At 44.4% G+C, this 18,668-nt stretch overlaps 1 protein-coding gene across 1 annotated transcript in view; it reads left to right on the top strand.

The window, feature by feature from the left end:
• Window positions 1–2,728: 2,728 nt before the first annotated feature.
• The window catches only part of MMRN2 (multimerin 2), a 219,401-nt gene continuing 203,461 nt past the window's right edge, over window positions 2,729–18,668 (top strand). The window contains exon 1 of the mRNA XM_078643296.1: window positions 2,729–3,086. Within this exon, the coding sequence (XP_078499422.1) occupies window positions 2,824–3,086 (263 nt within the window). The 5' untranslated portion in view covers window positions 2,729–2,823. The remainder of the gene's footprint in view (window positions 3,087–18,668) is intronic.

Genomic DNA, 18,668 nt, shown 5'->3' with positions numbered 1-18,668 from the left:
TATCAATTAATCAATTAAAATTAATTACCAATTATATTTTAATTAATTACCAATTAATAATTATTTAACAATTAATTCTAAATAAATAACAATAAATAAAATAACATATTTAATTAATTATAATTAAATTACTTCCCACCCTATTCCCCTATAAACCCACAACCCGCTACAGAATTATATTACACAAAAATTAAACATTAATATTAATTTACCTTAAATTCGATATTTTTGTTGTCTATATTCTGTCTAGTCGATATTATGCCCATTCTATATTTTTGATTCGATATTATTGCTATTCTATTCGATATTATATTTTTCTAGTCGATATTTTTGTAGTCTATATTATGTCTAGTCGATATTATGTCTATTCTATATTTTTTACTCGATATTTTGTCTAGTTGAAATTAAAAACTCGATATTTTGACTACTTACCATTCTCCCAACTGCTCCGTTCAAACTCTGTGGCACAGCCCGATCTCACAAACAGCCGAAGGGGTCAGGAAAGGTGAATCTGGACCAAGAAACTCCTCCTCTCCAGCGCCGAAACATCCACGCAGTAGGACAGTGTGTACACATCACCCAGCGCCAAAGAGGATCTCTCCCCCCTCGCCATGCCCCTGCACCTGCACCCAGCCCACCCGCAAGAACCGGTTCCGCTGCCCCTCCCTCAAGCCTGCTCTGCCTCCGTGGTGTCCTACCGCTCGTGTCTGCCCCAGTCTCCCCGACTCCCCACCTGCATCTCTCACGCGCCACGCATGCCCCCTCCGGTCTCCTGCGGCGCGCACACTGGAATCCAGACGCCACTGCCAGGTGCACAGCGAAAGCCCCCAGACACTCGCAGAACGTCACGGGCCCATGCTAGTTGCAGGCAGCAGCCGCAAGCAGCAGGTGGCGGTGCGCCTGCAACTCAAACAGGGCTGCGCTCGCGGCACTGGTGGCCCGCCGCAGCGGGCCCACAATCCACCTGGGGACCCAAATAAACCGCCCTAAACACAGCGCTGCCCGGGGCGGATCGCCCCCACCGCACCCCCCTAGGTACGCCTCTGTCTTCCGCACCTACCCAGATCTCAACCTGGTTTATGGGTTATACTCCTGTTGTTTTCACATGATATAAGTCAGACCACTGGCAATCAGTTGGCGTAGCATTCCAACCCATTGTTGTTTTCCTCTCCATGTCACCTCAGTTTGGACCCAGCCACATACAAATCAGTCTCGACCCTTCTCCAATAGAAACAGTCCAGCCCGAACTGCCAACCAGATACTCCCTGAACTGGAGCACAAGCGGACCCAGACCGTTATCACTCTGACTGTGAGTCTTCAGTCAGATGTAGCTTAGCTCCAATGGCACAATGATCATAGGACCCACGTCTGGGTATACGTTAGGCCACATACAGCAAATCACAGGTCTATGAAATCCACGGGAAAGACCTAACCCAAAGACATGCACTGACGCTGGACGCAGCAAAACGGTCTCACAATATCCCTACTTGACCTAGGTCAGGAGGGCTCACATACAATGAATCACTCCCCACTTACCCCTGAAAACCCGATTGTCTTTGTTTTGGCCACAAGGAAGATAGTGGAAGGGAGAAGGGGTTTTGGGTAAAGCCCAACCCAGATTACACAGGCAAAACGTACTCCCCTTGTCCAAACAACTCTGATTCATCATGGTTATTTAACAAGATTTTGGAGACGATGTAAACTGATGTAAACTGCACATTGTGCTGTGGACAACGTTGGACCAGCAGTTTCAAATGGGCCTCCGAAGTTTCCATAGAAGGTAGAGACCCAGATTTACCAATTAACGGATGACGTTCAAAATGGCGAACATGAGATGAAAACAGTTTTCTTTAGCATCATTCTCTTGTAATCAGCTATCGTGCTCAATTTTTTTTGCCACCTTTTCAAGCCCGTTGGCGTATTTCGAGCATCAGGCCCATTCCATCACTACTTCATCCTTCAATGTGTCCAGTTCTTCAGTTGCCATAGTGATGTGTTCCTTTGCGATGGTCTCGCGCTCCTTGAGGCCTTTACACACCTCAATGGATCCAACCTCTTCAAATTGTAAACACGCCCCACCCCCACATAAACTTGGGTGGCCTCACCGCCCTGTCTAAACCATATAGGTATCTTGACACATCTGTTCGACTCTTTCTCCAACCTCTCAAGCGCCTGGGCTCGAAGCTGGACAGGGTGTGTTAGTCTTCAAAAGTCGACATGAAATGTATCTTTTTTTCAAACAGTTGTTTCAATAACCCTATTTATTACAGAAGAGCTCTTTATTAATGGCACGGTATGCTTTCGTGTCTCGCTCGCTTGAATGTATTACTTGCACCCGAAGACGTCATTACACCGATAAGTTTCTGTATGACGCTTTCCTCGTGGTGGGATGGCTGTCAGGGACTGGCGTTCTTTGCGGAAGGTTTGCTGTGACCTCTTTTCAGTCTGTTCCCTTTACGCTAACATCCCTTTCCTGTGTAGCCCCCGTCCCTCGGGACCAGGCCGGCGATAAGGCCGGGTTCCTGTTCTCAGACAAGTTTAAGAGGCTGCCAGGGCCCTGGGCTTCCTTGAATAAACCACCCCTGCCCTTTTGCGGCAGGGTCTTTCCCTGCAGGAACAGGCTTCATATTGTTTGTTGACCTTTCACATTTCCACACTGCCTGGGAGGGGACTGACGTTTTTTTTCCGCCCTTTGTTGCCGAAAGCGGGTTTCCTCCGTGTTAATTAATATTACGTTTTCGGCAGGGGAGAAAAGTCCCTCAGTGAGCGAAGGGCCTTTGAAGGACAAACATCGACGAGGGGCTGTGCGGCTGGACCACCGCAATGTTGGGGTATTTCATCCTTCTTTGCTGCTCAGTTGGGCCTGCGGAGCTGGTTCGGCCTTCACGACAAGGGTACAAAGCTGGGGTGTCGCCGCTCCGTGCCAGCCTCGAGGTGCATGGCATATCCCGGCACCCCAACGGCTACCCGTCGCAGGAAGCAGAAACGGTCCAGGAAGAGCTGCAGGCACGCGGGCCGAGCCCCATCGCTTCGAGTCCGGAGGCGAGGGAGGACCCCGACATGGACAAACCCAACCAAAGGAGAGGGTAAGTCATAGCCTCCAAAGGGCACACAGATGCCTTCTGCTGGGCTTTACAGGACCCCTGCTATTATGCGGCAAGGGAGGACAAAATTATGCGGTGAGGACAAAATTATGTGGTCGACTTTCCAAAATTATGTGGCAAAGACATGCAAATTATAAGGCATAATGCGCCACATTTTGTGATAGTATCAGTTTATTATTTTGTTATTTTTACACATATTAACAGTCTGCAAAAAAAAAAGGTTTCATCTTAGTACACGTTTTACACACAAACAAAGCAATATGCAACTGAAAGGTGAACAGTCAACCTTTGTGGAGGCCTTCTGTTGCACACCAATACACATCCCTGCTCTTTTAGCATCTTTTGACCCGTTTGAGCTAGAAACAATCTATTTTTTGTTAAAATCTTTACGTTAAGCAACAGGTGACGGATTATTGCAAATGGTGTAAATCCATAATTATGCGGCACTGGTCAGAGCAATCTGAATGCTCGCCCCTGAGAAATGAGAGAATGTGGGAATAAGGTATGGTTTTAGGAACCATGCGTTGTAATGGGGTTGTGGGGATAGAGCCTACAGTAAACGATCCGGGTGGGGAAGCGAAGGCCAGAAAGTCAGAGGTTGAGGGACGCAGGAGGCGAGGGGGTGGCAGCAGTAGACACAGTTTGAAGGAGCACCAGCTGGGCACCCGGTGGGCGTGGCAGGGATTCAGGAAGCGCGTGCATGTGAAGTACGGAAATAGTGCTTCATGCACGGATGATGTCATGCGCTACAAGAACAGCCAAGGCTAACGAGGTGGCAGTGAGTGGCCTCTGTTCACTTTCCCGACAGCCGCTTCACTCAAAGACTAGTCATGGATATTACGGTGCAAGCGAGCTGGGGTGAATTGGCGAAGAGCGCCTTGAGACCTCCTGCAGTGCGATAAACACGCACTTTGAAATAATCTGACAATTGCTGAGAATACTTTTATATTTGGTCTTGGCCATTCATGATGGAAAAATAGCAAAAAGGCATATCTAGTTGAGCGATTGAACAATAGGAGTTATCATCATCTAACTCAATGGAGCGCATATTGTTATTGACCACAGAAGGATGAAAGGCGGAGTCTTCCCAGTGGGATTTTACCTTAGGTCTACAAGTTACGAAGATTTCTCTGTAGTGTGTATCAAACCCCATCAGCTATTGAGACGCTTTGCTGTGCTGCGAGTGCTAAAGGGTTAAAAATAAGTTTAGTAGTCCAGTGTTTTTCTTTGGAGTCCACTGTTGGCACTATCAAATGCAGGGACTGCCAGGCTTTGTTTTCACTCTCTGACACCTTTTTTCTACCACCCTACTCTTCCTGTCTAACTCACTCTCGTAAGTTCATTTTATATCCCTCCCTTCTCCCTTTTTATTTGTGAGTAAACAGGTTCAAAACCAAGTTTATTTAGACAATTGTCCGTAAAACATTCTAAAAAGTACATATTATTTAAAACCTTTAAATGAACCCCCCTCCTCACCACCCCATCCCCATTACATTTCATTTTTTAAAATTCTGTTTAACAGATCGTATGAACCGAGCAATCCCAACTGCCACATCTAAGTATCGCATCTCAGACAGTAACTCTACCGCCTTGTTCCTATGAAGAGCATCATATTTAAAAAACAGAGGTCTTAAAAACCTGATCCAATTTGCAAGATAAAAAGCGCAGTCTATAAGAATATGCATAATAGTGCATTTGGCTTTCAAAGGGCAGGGACAAAGACCACTATTATTTTGCACCCTTGTCTTATATGGGTGGGATGAATGCATTGGATTACATCCGACCCGAACCCTTAAGATTTCTTTTCTCAAACCTGGATCTGGTAACTGTGATAAGTAAGGTAAAACACCATCCTGGCCAAGTGAAGCTAGCGAGAAGCTAATAGATGATTTCTTCTTTAGATATAATAAATCACATTTTTGTGACACCATAGCAGCAGATTCTCTCAATTTTCGTTTGCCTAGAAAGGTGAGCCAAGATGTGATCAAACCACTATTTAAATGGTAATTCTTCATTGCAGTCATTCTGGTTCTAACGGCCTTTGCCCACAACCTTTCGCTGCTTTGGCTCTCTTCCCAAGGAAATACCAAAGGGCCTTGACTCAACTCAGTAAGGCTGAGTCTATATAACTAAAGAACGAAACCAATGCCAGTACTGAACTACACTCACCAAATACTTCTAATTAGACCTTATGAATGAAACATAAAGATCCACTTTTTAAATTGTACCATTAAATGGTTTATTTACATTCAATTAATTTTACCTAAAACAAATTTTTGTGCATGTATATTCATATAATTCAAACAAACGGACTATATACATTAAGTACAATACATTTACAACAGACACCTATACCCACTCAATGTATACCAGCAAACGTACCCCTCACAGATTTGGCCAAACACTAGTCTCACACTCTCACCCACCATACATCCACCGTGCCAGTGCGGGTCAGGCTCACTGTTGCGTTACCCACAACCTGGACCACAATATTCCCAATATCAAACAAAAAATACTAATTACAATACATTCCAAAAACCATGTAAATATGATTTGCCATATTCACAACAGACCAATAAATCTTCTAGCTATTCACAATTTGAATGAACATTACATTTGACATGGGAAGAAAACAAGGCTCTCTTCCCAGTACAATCTGGATACTTTAGCCACCTCATCATTCTCCAGCAGGGTGTTAAAGTATCTTAGAGCCCAGGTGGCGGCCGCGATGTTCCAATATACCAGACTAAACTCTCTCCTTATAGCCTGGACCATGGTACCTTGTGGGAGTGATAGAAGTCTTTTAAGTACTGCCCCTTCCAGTCTGTCCCATTCATAGGTTGGATCAAGAGAGAATATCTCTCCTCCATACAGGCCTATTGGTGGAATCTTCCCTTCATAGGCCTTTAATAATGGGATATGGGATAGACCCCCAAATCTACCATTAAATCCAGATAAACAGCTTGCCTGCAGAAGAGCCTTCTGCCTAGGGGCATTACAATGTGCACCCCAATTCAAATTTTTCCTAAAAGTTAAACCCAGGTATTTATACTGATCCACTTGTTCCACCACCTAAGAATCAATATACCAGGAAAAACTCTGCATTTTTTCCCCAAAAATCATAATTTTCGTCTTTTCCAGATTAATACGAAGCTTGTTCTGCTTACTATAAGAGGCCAATGCGTTGAGTTTCCTCTGCAGACCAATTGGAGTGTAGTCCATTAATACCAAATCATCTGCATAAAGCAGATAAGCAATATGCTGATCCCCAATTTTAGGCGAAAAAGATTTTGATTGGGAAATAGCTGTTGGGAGGTCGGCCAAAAATAGATTAAAAAGTAGGGGTACTAAAACGCACCCCTGACGCAGGCCATTGTCGATAGAGATTATTTGGGACAACCTTCCTGTCTTGTCTAACTCCACCTGAGCCTAATAGCCAGAGTGCAGGGATTGAAGAGCCCCAAGGAGGTGTACTGGTAATTCCCAAGCGGCGAGTTTTCCCCATAAAATATCCCTGTCAACAGAATCAAAGGCTGTCCGGAAATCTGCAAAACAATTGCACAGTCTTTGATTTTCCTCCACTGCCTTTCGAGTAATAGCCCACAAAGCAAAGCAGTGGTCTATGGTTGAGTGACCCTCCCGAAAGCCCGCCTGTTTTTAAGGAATTCTCTTAGTTTCAATGGCCCATTCTTCAAGTTTGGCTAAAATAATCTTGGAGAATATCTTTAATGAAATGCTTATAAGCCTGTAATGCATTGGGTCTGTACCACTCTCTTTTTTAAAAATCGGTTTCACAATAGACCCCTTCCAGGTAAAGGGGTATAGGGGTATAGGCCAGATCCTGCAACCCAACTGAACAGGGTAGAGTAAATTTTAGCCCACCAAACATTTGTTTTAATTATTACCGCCGGGACATTGTCATGACCGGCGGCACAAGAGAGTTTTATTCTCTCAATAACTGCCTTAACTTCCTTCACTGAGAACCAGTTGGCTGGGAGGGTTTTGCCCATAGACGTACTGAGGGCCATCTAAACCTAAAGGTCCCCTGTATAACTCCGTCAGATGAGTGGCCCACTGTGCTTCCGGTATCATGCAGGTCAGAAACCCCCTACTTTGTCCATTAAACTTTTTGACCTTTGTCCAGAATTTTTGCTGATCATTTAATAGTATAATCTCCTGCATCTCCTCCCACTTCCTATGATAAAAAGCTACCTTTTTCGACTGCACAAGGGATTTATATTGGCGTTTAAGTTTAACCAGCTCTCGGGTGGCTAAAGGAATGAAATGACACCTAGCACTCCTTGCTTTTTGTCTCACCAGTCGTTTCAGCTTTTGGCAGTCCTGATCAAACCAGCTCAGGACACCCTTTGTGCGGGATTTTGTCTGTCCACCCTTTCCACTTATTTTCACTAAAATACAGCCCAAAACGTTTGCAAAATAATATTATACCACACAATAACATCATCAGCATGAGTAGGGAGGATAGGAACCATCTCCTCTAACTGAAGAGTTGCTAATTGTTGAAGATGCATAGTGTCTAAATGTGTTGTGAGTCTGCGCGGATAGGACATCTCTAAGGGAAACACTCTCTCAGGGGATACTGGCTCACACAAATCAAGAACTGCTGTGGTTGCCCAGTGGTCACTGCCCTCATATTTTGCCACCTCAAAGCTCTTAAAGAGGCCAAAATTCCAAAGGGACGTGAATATATAATCATTAGGGCCCAAAGAGATGTTGCTATAGCTGGTGAATCCTTTTTTAAAACGTCCATTTAAGTAAATCAGACCTTGACTTGCCAGCCTTTCACTCAGCACTTTGACCTCTTTTTTTATGGTACCTGCTGGAAATTGTGCTAAGGGAATGTTGTAGGAATCCAACACTTCTTCTCAGTGTTGGTCTAGCTGTACAGGGAATAAAGAAGCATTTACATCCCGCCATTATCACTGCTGCCGGGTATTTTGCCATCTAATGCTGGATAGGGGATTCAAATAATTCCAGTCAGTGATTCATTTGGCGATGATCTTCTTTATGAATATAAACGTTTATAAGTAAAAAATAACTGGGGACATTTTTACCCACAACCATTTCCACAACAGATAACTGCAGACCACTTGAAACATTTATGACCTCCAATGGCCTCTTAATCACCTTGGTCGATATTAATTTTAGTAGACCTGCAGATGCTCTCCCCGTACCCCGGGAATGACCTTTGCTATTCAGGGTCATAAAGCCTTCGACTGACTGGTCCTCTCTTAGCCAAGACTCCTGAAGGAATACCAGATGAAAGGATTTCAAACTTTCTTCCAGTTCGCCGCTGTTACTCAAGCGTTAAAACCCGTGGATATTCCAACTTAGGATTCTTCGATTTTGAGAGGACTCCTCGTTCTAGAGTAGAGTGGGCCTTATATTCCAATCTCCTTCCTCCGGCAGGTGTTGCAGTGGGGAAAACCTATTACTTTGAGGCCATGCTAGTTGTCTAAATTGTGAGAATGGTCTATCGTTTACTATAACCACTCTCAAATTGGTGGCTGGATGGCTACTTTGTTGTGTTGCTTCGGGCCATTGGGACAGAATATATGATAGGGATCGTTCCCATTGAGTTGCAGATAACCCACTGTGCATATTTAAAATGGCGGGAGGGAATGAACCTGGCTGAGGTACTAATAATTGAGGGCTCATTTTTACGGGACATTGGGCCTGAAGACCTACTTTTGCTAGGTCTTCGTCTGCCTTAAGAACAAGGTCAGCGATACAAGGAGTTATAAAAGAAACTCTGGAAACTTCTCTACCTTGATCGCCCAATTGAAACCCTACAGAATCTAAGTCCAACGAGGTTATCCCTGAAAGTGAAGGGATTTGTTGGAACAACTGGAGGATTTTGGAGCGATTTAGGGGTCGAAGTTTCTTTGCTTTTTTCCCCCGACGAATAATATCGAGCAGAAGTTCTGTACTTCCTAATTGCGATCTGTGAAAGGATTCCTGAACTGGGGGGTGTTCTAAGGGCATTTTAATTAAGGGCAGAGGCTCAAGCATCTTATTACGAGCTACCTTTAGATCCTTATTAGGGATGGTAGAGCGAACGGCCGAGGAAATAGAAGACAAGTCAGGACAGATTTTAGGACAGGGTTTCACACTAAGTTTTACGCTTTTATGTACCTTTTTATGTACCTTTTTGCATGGAAGCGCTTTTACAGTACTACCGCCTTGGGGTCTGGGATGTTGGACTTGAGCTTGGGAACCAATACCACTACTATATTCCCTTTTCTTATGCATGCGTTTCTTCTTGCATACACGTGGGGCATACCACCCAGGCAAAGTTTAGGAGTCCAGTGTTTTTCTTTGGAGTCCACTGTTGGCACTATCAAATGCAGGGACTGCCAGCCTTTGTTTTCACTCTCTGACACTTTTTTTCTACCACCCTACACTTCCTGTCTCTTTATCTCACTCTTGTGGGTTCATTTTATATCCCTGCCTTCTCCCTTTTTATTTGTGAGCAAACAAGTGAGCAACATTTCATCTATCTGAGAGTGTTAGGGGAAGAACAGAGGATCATGGCAGAGGAGAACTATTACTGCAAATAAATACTGAAAAAGTCAATAGATCTCACTTTTATTGCTAATTACATTTGACTCTGTTATTTGCCACTACTGTGCAGCATCGGCAACAAGCAAAGTGTTTTTTGGTGATACAAGTCATTACTTCTGGGTGGAAAGGCTCTTTCCCATCTCGGTCCCTTATACTGGAACAAACTTCCTCTGCATATAAGACAATGTTCAGACCACCTACAATTTAAAAAGCAGCTTAAAACCGCTCTCTCCATCTGTGATGTTGTAATTCAGCCTCATGTTCTGCCACACATCCAAAGCGCAGCTATACCCCTTTGGGAGTCAATTCAGGTGCTATACAAATAAATAAATAAATAAATACTGCCACACAAAAAAACCATAATGATGGGCCGCCACTGGCAGCCGTATAATTTTTTCTTATTTATTATTCACCATTCCAAGATGGCAGAATGCACATGGATCAGTAAATAAAAAGCTTTTTTCTTTTTAGATGTGAAAGTGCCTTTTGGAATGTGTAGAGATAGGTAGCAAATGGCAGTTCCTGGGCCCTGCAAAAATAAAAAATAAAATGGAAGCATTTGCTGTACCACGATGGGTAAGGGAGGAACAGAGAGGCAGTTGAAAGGTGAATCAACAGATAGATTTGAGTATTTCAGAGGGGTGAGAAATAGCAACAAAACACTTTCATTCTCATGGAGAAGTTACTGAAATGTGAGCAGTGGGGGGTATACAAGTCAGTCAATCAAAAGGATGGTAAAGAGGATATGTTCCAGGGGACGGACAAACAAGAAGAGGAAGGCAAGCCATCAAAAAGAAAGCAAAAGAGAGTGACAATAAAGGCAACACATGTTTATGCAGTATACCTACTGTACATTTTTGGTCTGGACCACAAGAGACTTTCATCTCTTTTGGCAAGACCTAAAAAGGGCATAATATGTGTTTTAGGTGTATCCTGCGGCTGTTTTCCTACCTCCCACTGCTCTTCCTTTGCCCCTTTCTACCTTTTGCTCTGGACCAAAGCCTGAGGATGAAAAATAAGTGCTTCTGGTCTCCAAGAACGTGGCAACTACATGCACATACTACACTGTGTGTCCCCCACAGACATGTTTCCTTTATACATTAGCACCAGCAGTAACAGAAAAAGATGAAACATTGCCGCTACACTGGAAAGGACACACCAGCCCTCCCCCACTATGGGAAATATCTGCCTGACTCTTGTGTGGTTTTGATGTGTTTGCTGGTGTTTCCTGAAGGAGTGTGGGGATTGATGGCCTTTCTGGCAGGAAATGGAACTGGCTGCAATGCTGTGATTGATTGGTGCCTCTGCTTCTTGTGCTGAAACATCTCTTTATAAATAAATAAATGAATCACTAAAAAAGGCCAGTACGGTCACTCAGTGTCAGCAAAACAGGTCATCCCAAGTGCATATGGTAAGCCAATTTAATGCAGAAATCTTCATTGTTTTCCTTTTCAGTGTAATTAACGTCTTAATATCTAAAGCCACTAAACAACTTTAGCTATTGAGTGAATTATGAGATTCTGCGGCAGTAGTGCTTTCCTTATAATTGTGAATTAACAGCATTTGCCACATAATCCATAATTTGTTGTATAATTTACAGATTTCAACAAAAAATGTGTCTGGCTTAAACGGATCAAAATCTACTAAAAAAGACAAGTGTCTCGAGGCAGGCCCTTGCAAAGGTTAACTGGTCATTTACCGGCGATGATTGCTGTACTCAGATTTTAAATGGGTACAAATGAGGTGCAACTCTTGCCCAGGCTGTATGCTATAATGAAAAAATGCCAAAATACTGCCAATGAATGTACTTCAATGTGCTGCATAACTAGTCTTTTCATTCCAAATAATTTAGTCAGCATTGCTGTATAATTGCGGCCTCAGTTTCCATAAAACTTCAGAGGTTCTGCTTATAAAGAATCTTAAACAGAGTGAGGATGGTCACCGTTCATCTATGTCCCTAAAATGCATATCTAAATATGCTGCATGGGAACCCCTAAAAAGATCTCTGGTTTATAAATGCAGCCGTTTCTGATCCTGCAGAAAGGGAGGCAGGGAGAAGTCCTTTCTCCAATCTTTTAAACACTGATGCCTTGGCTTAAACGTGTTAATTCTTGGGAGCGATCCCTGCCAGTCACTGTTATGGATTCCCTGAGGGATCAAATTCGTTACCCTCCTTCAGTCTGCTGAAAAGCTCTGACATCACCTTCCTCATACAGGTGGCCCTCAGGCTTCGTAAGATCATTGGCTCTCCTTAACATCACAGCTGACTGCTCAGAGCTCCCGAACTGCTATTCATCCTGTCCAACATCACAGTCAATCTAACAAAAGAGAGTACACGGTTCCCCAGAGAGGAAAAAACTCTAACAACAGTTGAAAACAAAGTGGGTGAAGGCACAAAGGAGGGCAATCCTCCTTGTTGGAACTGGAGTCCTCACACACCCAGCAAGCTAGGTGTCATGCTTCATCATATGGGCTCGCTCCTCGTCGGGTCGGTGGTGCAATACCCGACGGGCACCCATAAAGGGGCTCTTTAGCGGAGATCTTTTGTTCCTGCCGTATGGTGCTGTGGGTGTGAGGGCCCTAGGGGAGGAAGTGAAGGGTGTAGATGTGTTATTAGATTGTAGTCAGGGCACGTACACTGGACCCCTTTAAAAAGCCCTCCCTGTCCCTCCTTTTGTTGCAACATCACAGTCACTCTTGCCAGCCATCTATTTAGCTGCCTGAATGACCCAGTTCAATCACAGTTGATGGTCATTAAACATCCCTTGTGTACCAATTCAATTTACACTCCGAATTACCTCACAATTTTCACCCAATCATCAATACATGTCTTTCTTTCACAGCACAACAAATTGGTGGTTAAATACCCTCAGCACTTGCTTGTAGTGCATTTTTTTCGGATTGGTCCTGTTGGAGAGCTCTGTTGCTCCACACATGATACACCCCCATATTCTGTTTGACCGTAGAGAAATTTAGTGCCTTTCTCAATACCAAAATTCCCACAATTCCCACAAGGCCAGTAGGTGGTGACCCGGAGGCCAATTTATCGATATATGCCCATGTCTTCCCCATTTTTTGATGTTCAAAATGAGTCATACATTGCTAGTGTCTTGTTATGCCCTGGGCACAGTTGATAGGTTATGTGTGCAGGGAGTAATAAAAGACTCAGAGGCCAATATGCGGGCTAAATGAATACTTCATTTCGACTTCTGTCAGCACCATATTTGTTGCTCAATTTCTGCGGGAACTTGTCTCCACCCATGCTGCCCCTGTTCTCGAATGCCGTGCTCCTCCCCACACTTTCTGTCCACTTCCAGGGGCAGGAAGAGGTGCCCAGTGCCCTGGCTTTGCACCTCTGAGGACTCTTTCATGGAGGGTTCTAGTGTGCATACAACATGACATCTCCCCCTCCATAGCGGAAACTGACACATCTCGGGCATGGCATCTCCCCACTCTTAGAGAAGAATATCACAGTGTTCCCCGCACCCCCGCTTGAGGAGTCACCAGTGTCTGTCCGTGCATCTGGTCTTGCTAACTCAAAGTTTGTTGAGCCAGTCAGGCTGTTCCTGTTGCTGGTACTGGTGTGTTCATGTTTCTGTGTGGCTCCAGCTGGTGCTAGTTGCAGCTATTGATTCTGTTGATCTGATGGAATGTGATGCCATGCTGTCTGAATGAGTCAGCTTTTCAAGTGTTTTCCTGTGTCTTCAGGCAGTTTCCTGTGTGAACGTTCTCTTGACTGTGGTGAAATTGGTGATTTCATCGATTGGCCTGACTGTGCTGAGAGGCTACTAGAGTTATTAGATGTTTTTTCTAGCTGTCACCCATTGACTATTCTCAGATGATTTTCCGCCTGGGGTAGTACTTGGAACTAGGGGATCATGCTCAGCTCTGACAGATTCGCGTTCTTTCTTATCCAAGGTTTACCAATTCGGTTGAAGTAATTAATGGTAGTCTGTTACTTTGTCGCTTTAGGTCATTTAGGTCTTGTCTTCATTCCTCCCTTGTGAGACTGACCGCTGTCTCTCAGTTTTCCACACCTTGTTGTTGTCTTTCTCCTGTGCATTTGTACTATTTCTGGGTATGGTTGCATAGACTAATTTACAGCGGTTTGTGTACTGCTCTCTCCTCATGGGACCTCTATTGTGTGTGCCACTTTTATGTGGGGGTGACACTGCAGGACAGCTTCGCAGAGGTGTCTATGAGGCTTTGCAAACCATGTGTCACACAGCTCATTTGTGTTTCTGACTGGATTGGCCTGGTCTCTGGACAACCAGCTTGGGGCGAGGGGGTGTAATTCCATATCTCCCAGCTGTGAATTCCACGTGTGAACCACAGTACACAAATTTCAGACAGAGCCTATTTCCTTGATTGCAGGTTCTTTAATAATTCCATCTTCTACCAAAGATGTTCTTCCCACCATGGTTCCCACCGTAGAGTCAATCTCAGAGGAACATTAGGGACATTGCATAAATCTAGACAAATTAATTTTTCCCATACTAAAGAGGATGACCGAACCGTGGATGAATTGATACACCTGATTGCCGGGAACATTGTAACTGGTGCAGCACTGTCTAAAAATACCAGGAAGCAAATCTCACCAATTAATTTATCTTTTTGCTCCCCAGGAGCAGCATTTAGATCATCACTCTCCTCTTCTGAAGCCTCTAAATCCATTCTGTTAACATTTTATTCTCCTTCTTGAATAGAACCATGATGATTGAGGTTTTTTCTTCAAAGCAACTATTGTTTTCACCATGGTTTGCCGTAGGCTTTCATCATCATGGTCTCTTGTACTGGTTTACGTCTTACTCTTAGCAAGCGAAGGAGACTTTGATCTGGCACTGGAAGATGAGGAGAGGAAATCGTGATGCAACTCTTCCTCTCATGCTTCTCCAGACTGGTGTTTCAGTAGAAATAGCTCTTTAAATGCAAGTACTAACAAGAATTGAAATCAGAGACACAACTTCTCCCTCATTTGAGCCCTTAAGTAAGGAAAGACTTTCTTCTGCTTCGTATTTTGTGGCCTCAAATGAAAATGCCCACATGTGTAGACCTCACGACCCACTCTATATGTGGGATGGGGGTGACATTACCATTCCCTAGTTTTTTTTTTCTCTAGCGGCTTTTAACCTAACAGTGATTAGAAAGAATGCTGCCTCCAACCGTGTTGATTTCACGGAGGAAGAAACAATGAACAAACTGAAAAATTGTCCGCAATCCTTCCTAAGGGTAAGTTTTGGAACCAGCAGTGTCTGGTTGGCTGAAGGGATGCCCCCAGCTCCTGTCAAGGACAGGTGATTACACTTGCTGTATAACCCGTGCTCATCCTTGGGTAGCTTAGCACTGAGCAATCAGGCTCACTACAGAGGTAATGTGTAAACCAAAGGCACAGCAGCCACTCGTGATAATTGCACTGAATGTCACAAAAGAGAATTCACACAGGATGTATGCAACAATGTTTATATTCGGCACACATATTCAATCATTATAACATGACCATCATATACTTTTGGGCATAAAACACAATCGGAAATATTACTAGCAGTACAAGGCCCGCTCGTATTGTTATGATTTCACAAGTATGCACACTGTGGGCAATTGAGAGAGAGCACCCTTATGGGGTGCACCATATCAAAATTATGTACATACACAAAAATAAAACACTTTTTAGCAGCACCGCTGGCCAAAGCAATGTGGGAGAAACCCAATAGAAAAAGTACTGTGCTTTTGGCATCAATCAACATATAAGGTGGTACTGCCAGCCAGTGTCATGAATCACTGGCGGTCTGCACACACTAACTTTGCACCACTACGTGGTGCGACAGGTATCAGCTAGTCAATGCGGCATACTCTTATACATATATATATATATATGCACTCTGTACCCTAATGCAGTGCCACTGGAACCCAGCAGGTAAATGGTTCACCCTCTGCAGACGCTGTTGCCCGAGCCTCCGTCCACCCTCTAGTTCACCCTCATTTTAATATACCCATGGATGGAATATAACCAGCCCCGTCTCCCAAACACTGGGCTGCACATGTCCAAATTCAACCTTAGTCTTAGTCCTCGGAAAGCAGGTGGGAATATGTAACAGTTTAAATTAGGAGGTAGACGTAAACAAGGGAGAGGTTAGCAGCAACTTAGGAAGTTCACCCACAGGTCTAAAAACTCAAAGGAGTATCGCAGTCTCTAGACCCACTTCAGAACTGTCTCTGAAGCGTTTCTTCAACCCTGTCAATGTCTCTCGCTACTGCCTCTTGCCATGATGTCTTTGGGAGAGGCCAAGTGTGGACAGGGCAGTTGGTCCGCCTTGATGAGGGTCAACAAGGGAACAAGAGATGAATGGGGGGTAACACAGGGAGCCTCTCGATAGGATGAGGAACCCCAATCAGTACACGATGATCCGGGTCATACCCTGGCGATCCGGGCACAGCGATTGGTGTCTGTAGGGATGAATCGCACCAGGCACTTCAGATTTCAAACAAGATGAGTAACAAATTCTGCACCTCCCTGGTGAGGCGGCACAAGGACTGATGCACGTTGAGTTGGGTTGCACCAGACAATTCCGGTCACACACACAGTGAAGAGTTGCAATTACGTACCTCTCTGGAAATGAGACACAAAGGCTGGTACACGATGATATAGGTTGCACCAGATCATTCTGGTCACACACAAACAGACTCAAGTTCAGGAGAGCCACATGAGGCAGAATAAGGCATTACTCCGGGTATACCCCCACCTCTGAGGGTCGCACTCTGTGAATTGGACACCGCTCGCAATGAGCATATAGTCGGAGTGTTGCACAAGAGAAATGCAGCACTATCGGTGAAACTGGCAACATGGGTTCCCGCAACTGGTGAATCCGCTCACCATCACTAGCTGCTTATGAGTGTCACGGTCCCCACCATACGGTAGCCACACGCCTTAGATGCCGGTAAGATTTCTGGGGCTCCACACAAGACAATCCGGTCTCTAGAAACAAGTCTTAAGTCCACGCTCACACCATGCCACCAGTTTGGATTTAGTAGCTGAGGTGGGCACTGCTCTCCAGATGTCACATGTAGATGGTGTAGATCCCTTGGGGGAAATGTTAGAAGTCCTGGAGATCTCCTGGACAACAGGAGGCACGGGGTCCGGCCCTTAGATAGCACACTTCAGGGCCCCACGCTTCAGGAGGCCCTCGACCCTGGCCAGTCTCTATTCGGACATTTATCCTCCATGTGCACAACGGAGTCCTCTGACAATGTGCACCACGCAGTCCGGCTTCTCCGGTCCCACGTCCACACAAGCGTATCTCACTTTTGCTGAAGGATGGCACCCGTAGTTATACTGTTGTGTCTTAGAACTTGAGGTGGTTTAGGGGATTTTACCTTTGAACCACATATGTCTCCCCTAAACTGTAGGCCTGTCTGCCATGGGGCCTTGGAATGCTGATCTTAAACTTTAATGGGGACATAATCAGGCCCTTAGAGGCATGGGGCCATACGCAGATGACACCCAAATAGTGGTGTCTCTGCTACCAGGTCAGGAGGTGGGATTGGACAAATGTTTCCAAGACTGTATGGAGTCAGTCGGGAGATGGATGTGTAAAAATTGCCTAAAACTTAATTCAGGCAAAATGGAAGTCATGCTGTTTGGTAATGATACCAACTTTTGGACCCCAAATTGGTGACCGGACACTATGGGATCTCTCCCAACGCCTTAATTTTTTTTTTAAAACCTAGGAGTAATAGTGGATGAGAGACTTACCTTTGGTGACCAAGTAAATGCAGTGGCATTGACAACAGCATATGTTCTTAGAACAGTGAAGAAAATATTGCAGTTTCTCCCAACTGTTAGCCGGCAAACAGTGGTCACAGCACTGGTTATGTCAAGGCTGGATTATAGTGACAGTCTTTACTTAAACATCCAAGAAAGATTCATGAATAAACTCCAGCTGCTGCAAAATGCAGCCGTCCGAATACTCACTGTACTCCAAGTTCTCCTCAATCTCTAAAGCAATAAAAAAAATAGCATTGGCTCCCGATGAGGAATCGAGTGCGTTTCAAATCTCTCTTCACGGTTTTTAAGGCTTTTCAAGGTATAGGACCCGAACATCTAAAACACCAGTTTCAATGGTATACACCAAAAAGAACGCTTTGCTCGGTGGTAGCCAAGTTGGTCACAGTGCCATCCACAAAAAAAGTATTGTGGGGAGGGAGGAACTTTGCTTTCTGTGCGGCAAAAGCCTGGAATTACCTTCCATTTCATCTGAGAAATGCCACTGATCAGTTGGCATTCAGAAAGGGGCTAAAAACCTGGCTTTTTGATGAGTAAAACTCCTCTTATCCATTTTTTTCTGCTTTGCTTAAAGGAGTAGTGACTTGTGCCAGTACACCCTCGGGTAACCGTTGCACTTTAAAAATATCCATAACATAACATACGACTATTCAATTTTGCGAGTTGCAAGTTGCGTAGAATTGCGACTCGCAATTTGCGACTTGCAAAATGAATGTACAACAATGTCTGAGACACTTTGCGATTCCTAATGGGTCGTAAATTTCATGCCTCATTTATATTCATGAGGCTGTTGCAATTTGCGACCCCATTGGGAATGGCACGCACTCACAGGGATGTGGCCTGCTGGGGTCAGCAGACCACCATGTCTGTGACTGTTTTTTTAACAAAGCAGTTTTTTTTTAATGCAGTCCAATTTTCTTAAAGGAAAATGGGATGCATGTGTCCCTGGGGACCCCTTCCCGTTTGCGAGTGGCTTACCACCCTTTTGAGAAGGGTGGTAAACTGTGAGTGTTTTGCGACTGCAATTGCAATAGCAAGACAATCATACATAGGTGATGGATTCGCTATTAGGAAGGGATGCCCTTGGCACGCCCCTTCCCAATAGCGATTATAAGAGACAGCGGTCCCTTTAATTTTGATAATCAGAACATTGGTGGCCAATTTATCACAATAGAGAATGGCTCTGTTTCTGTCTTAAT

Source organism: Lissotriton helveticus, chromosome 5_1, assembly GCF_964261635.1.
Source record: "Lissotriton helveticus chromosome 5_1, aLisHel1.1, whole genome shotgun sequence".
In the NCBI taxonomy this organism is placed as follows: domain Eukaryota; kingdom Metazoa; phylum Chordata; class Amphibia; order Caudata; family Salamandridae; genus Lissotriton; species Lissotriton helveticus.
Note: the sequence above shows the minus strand (reverse complement) of the source record. Positions and strands in the feature narration are given on the sequence as shown.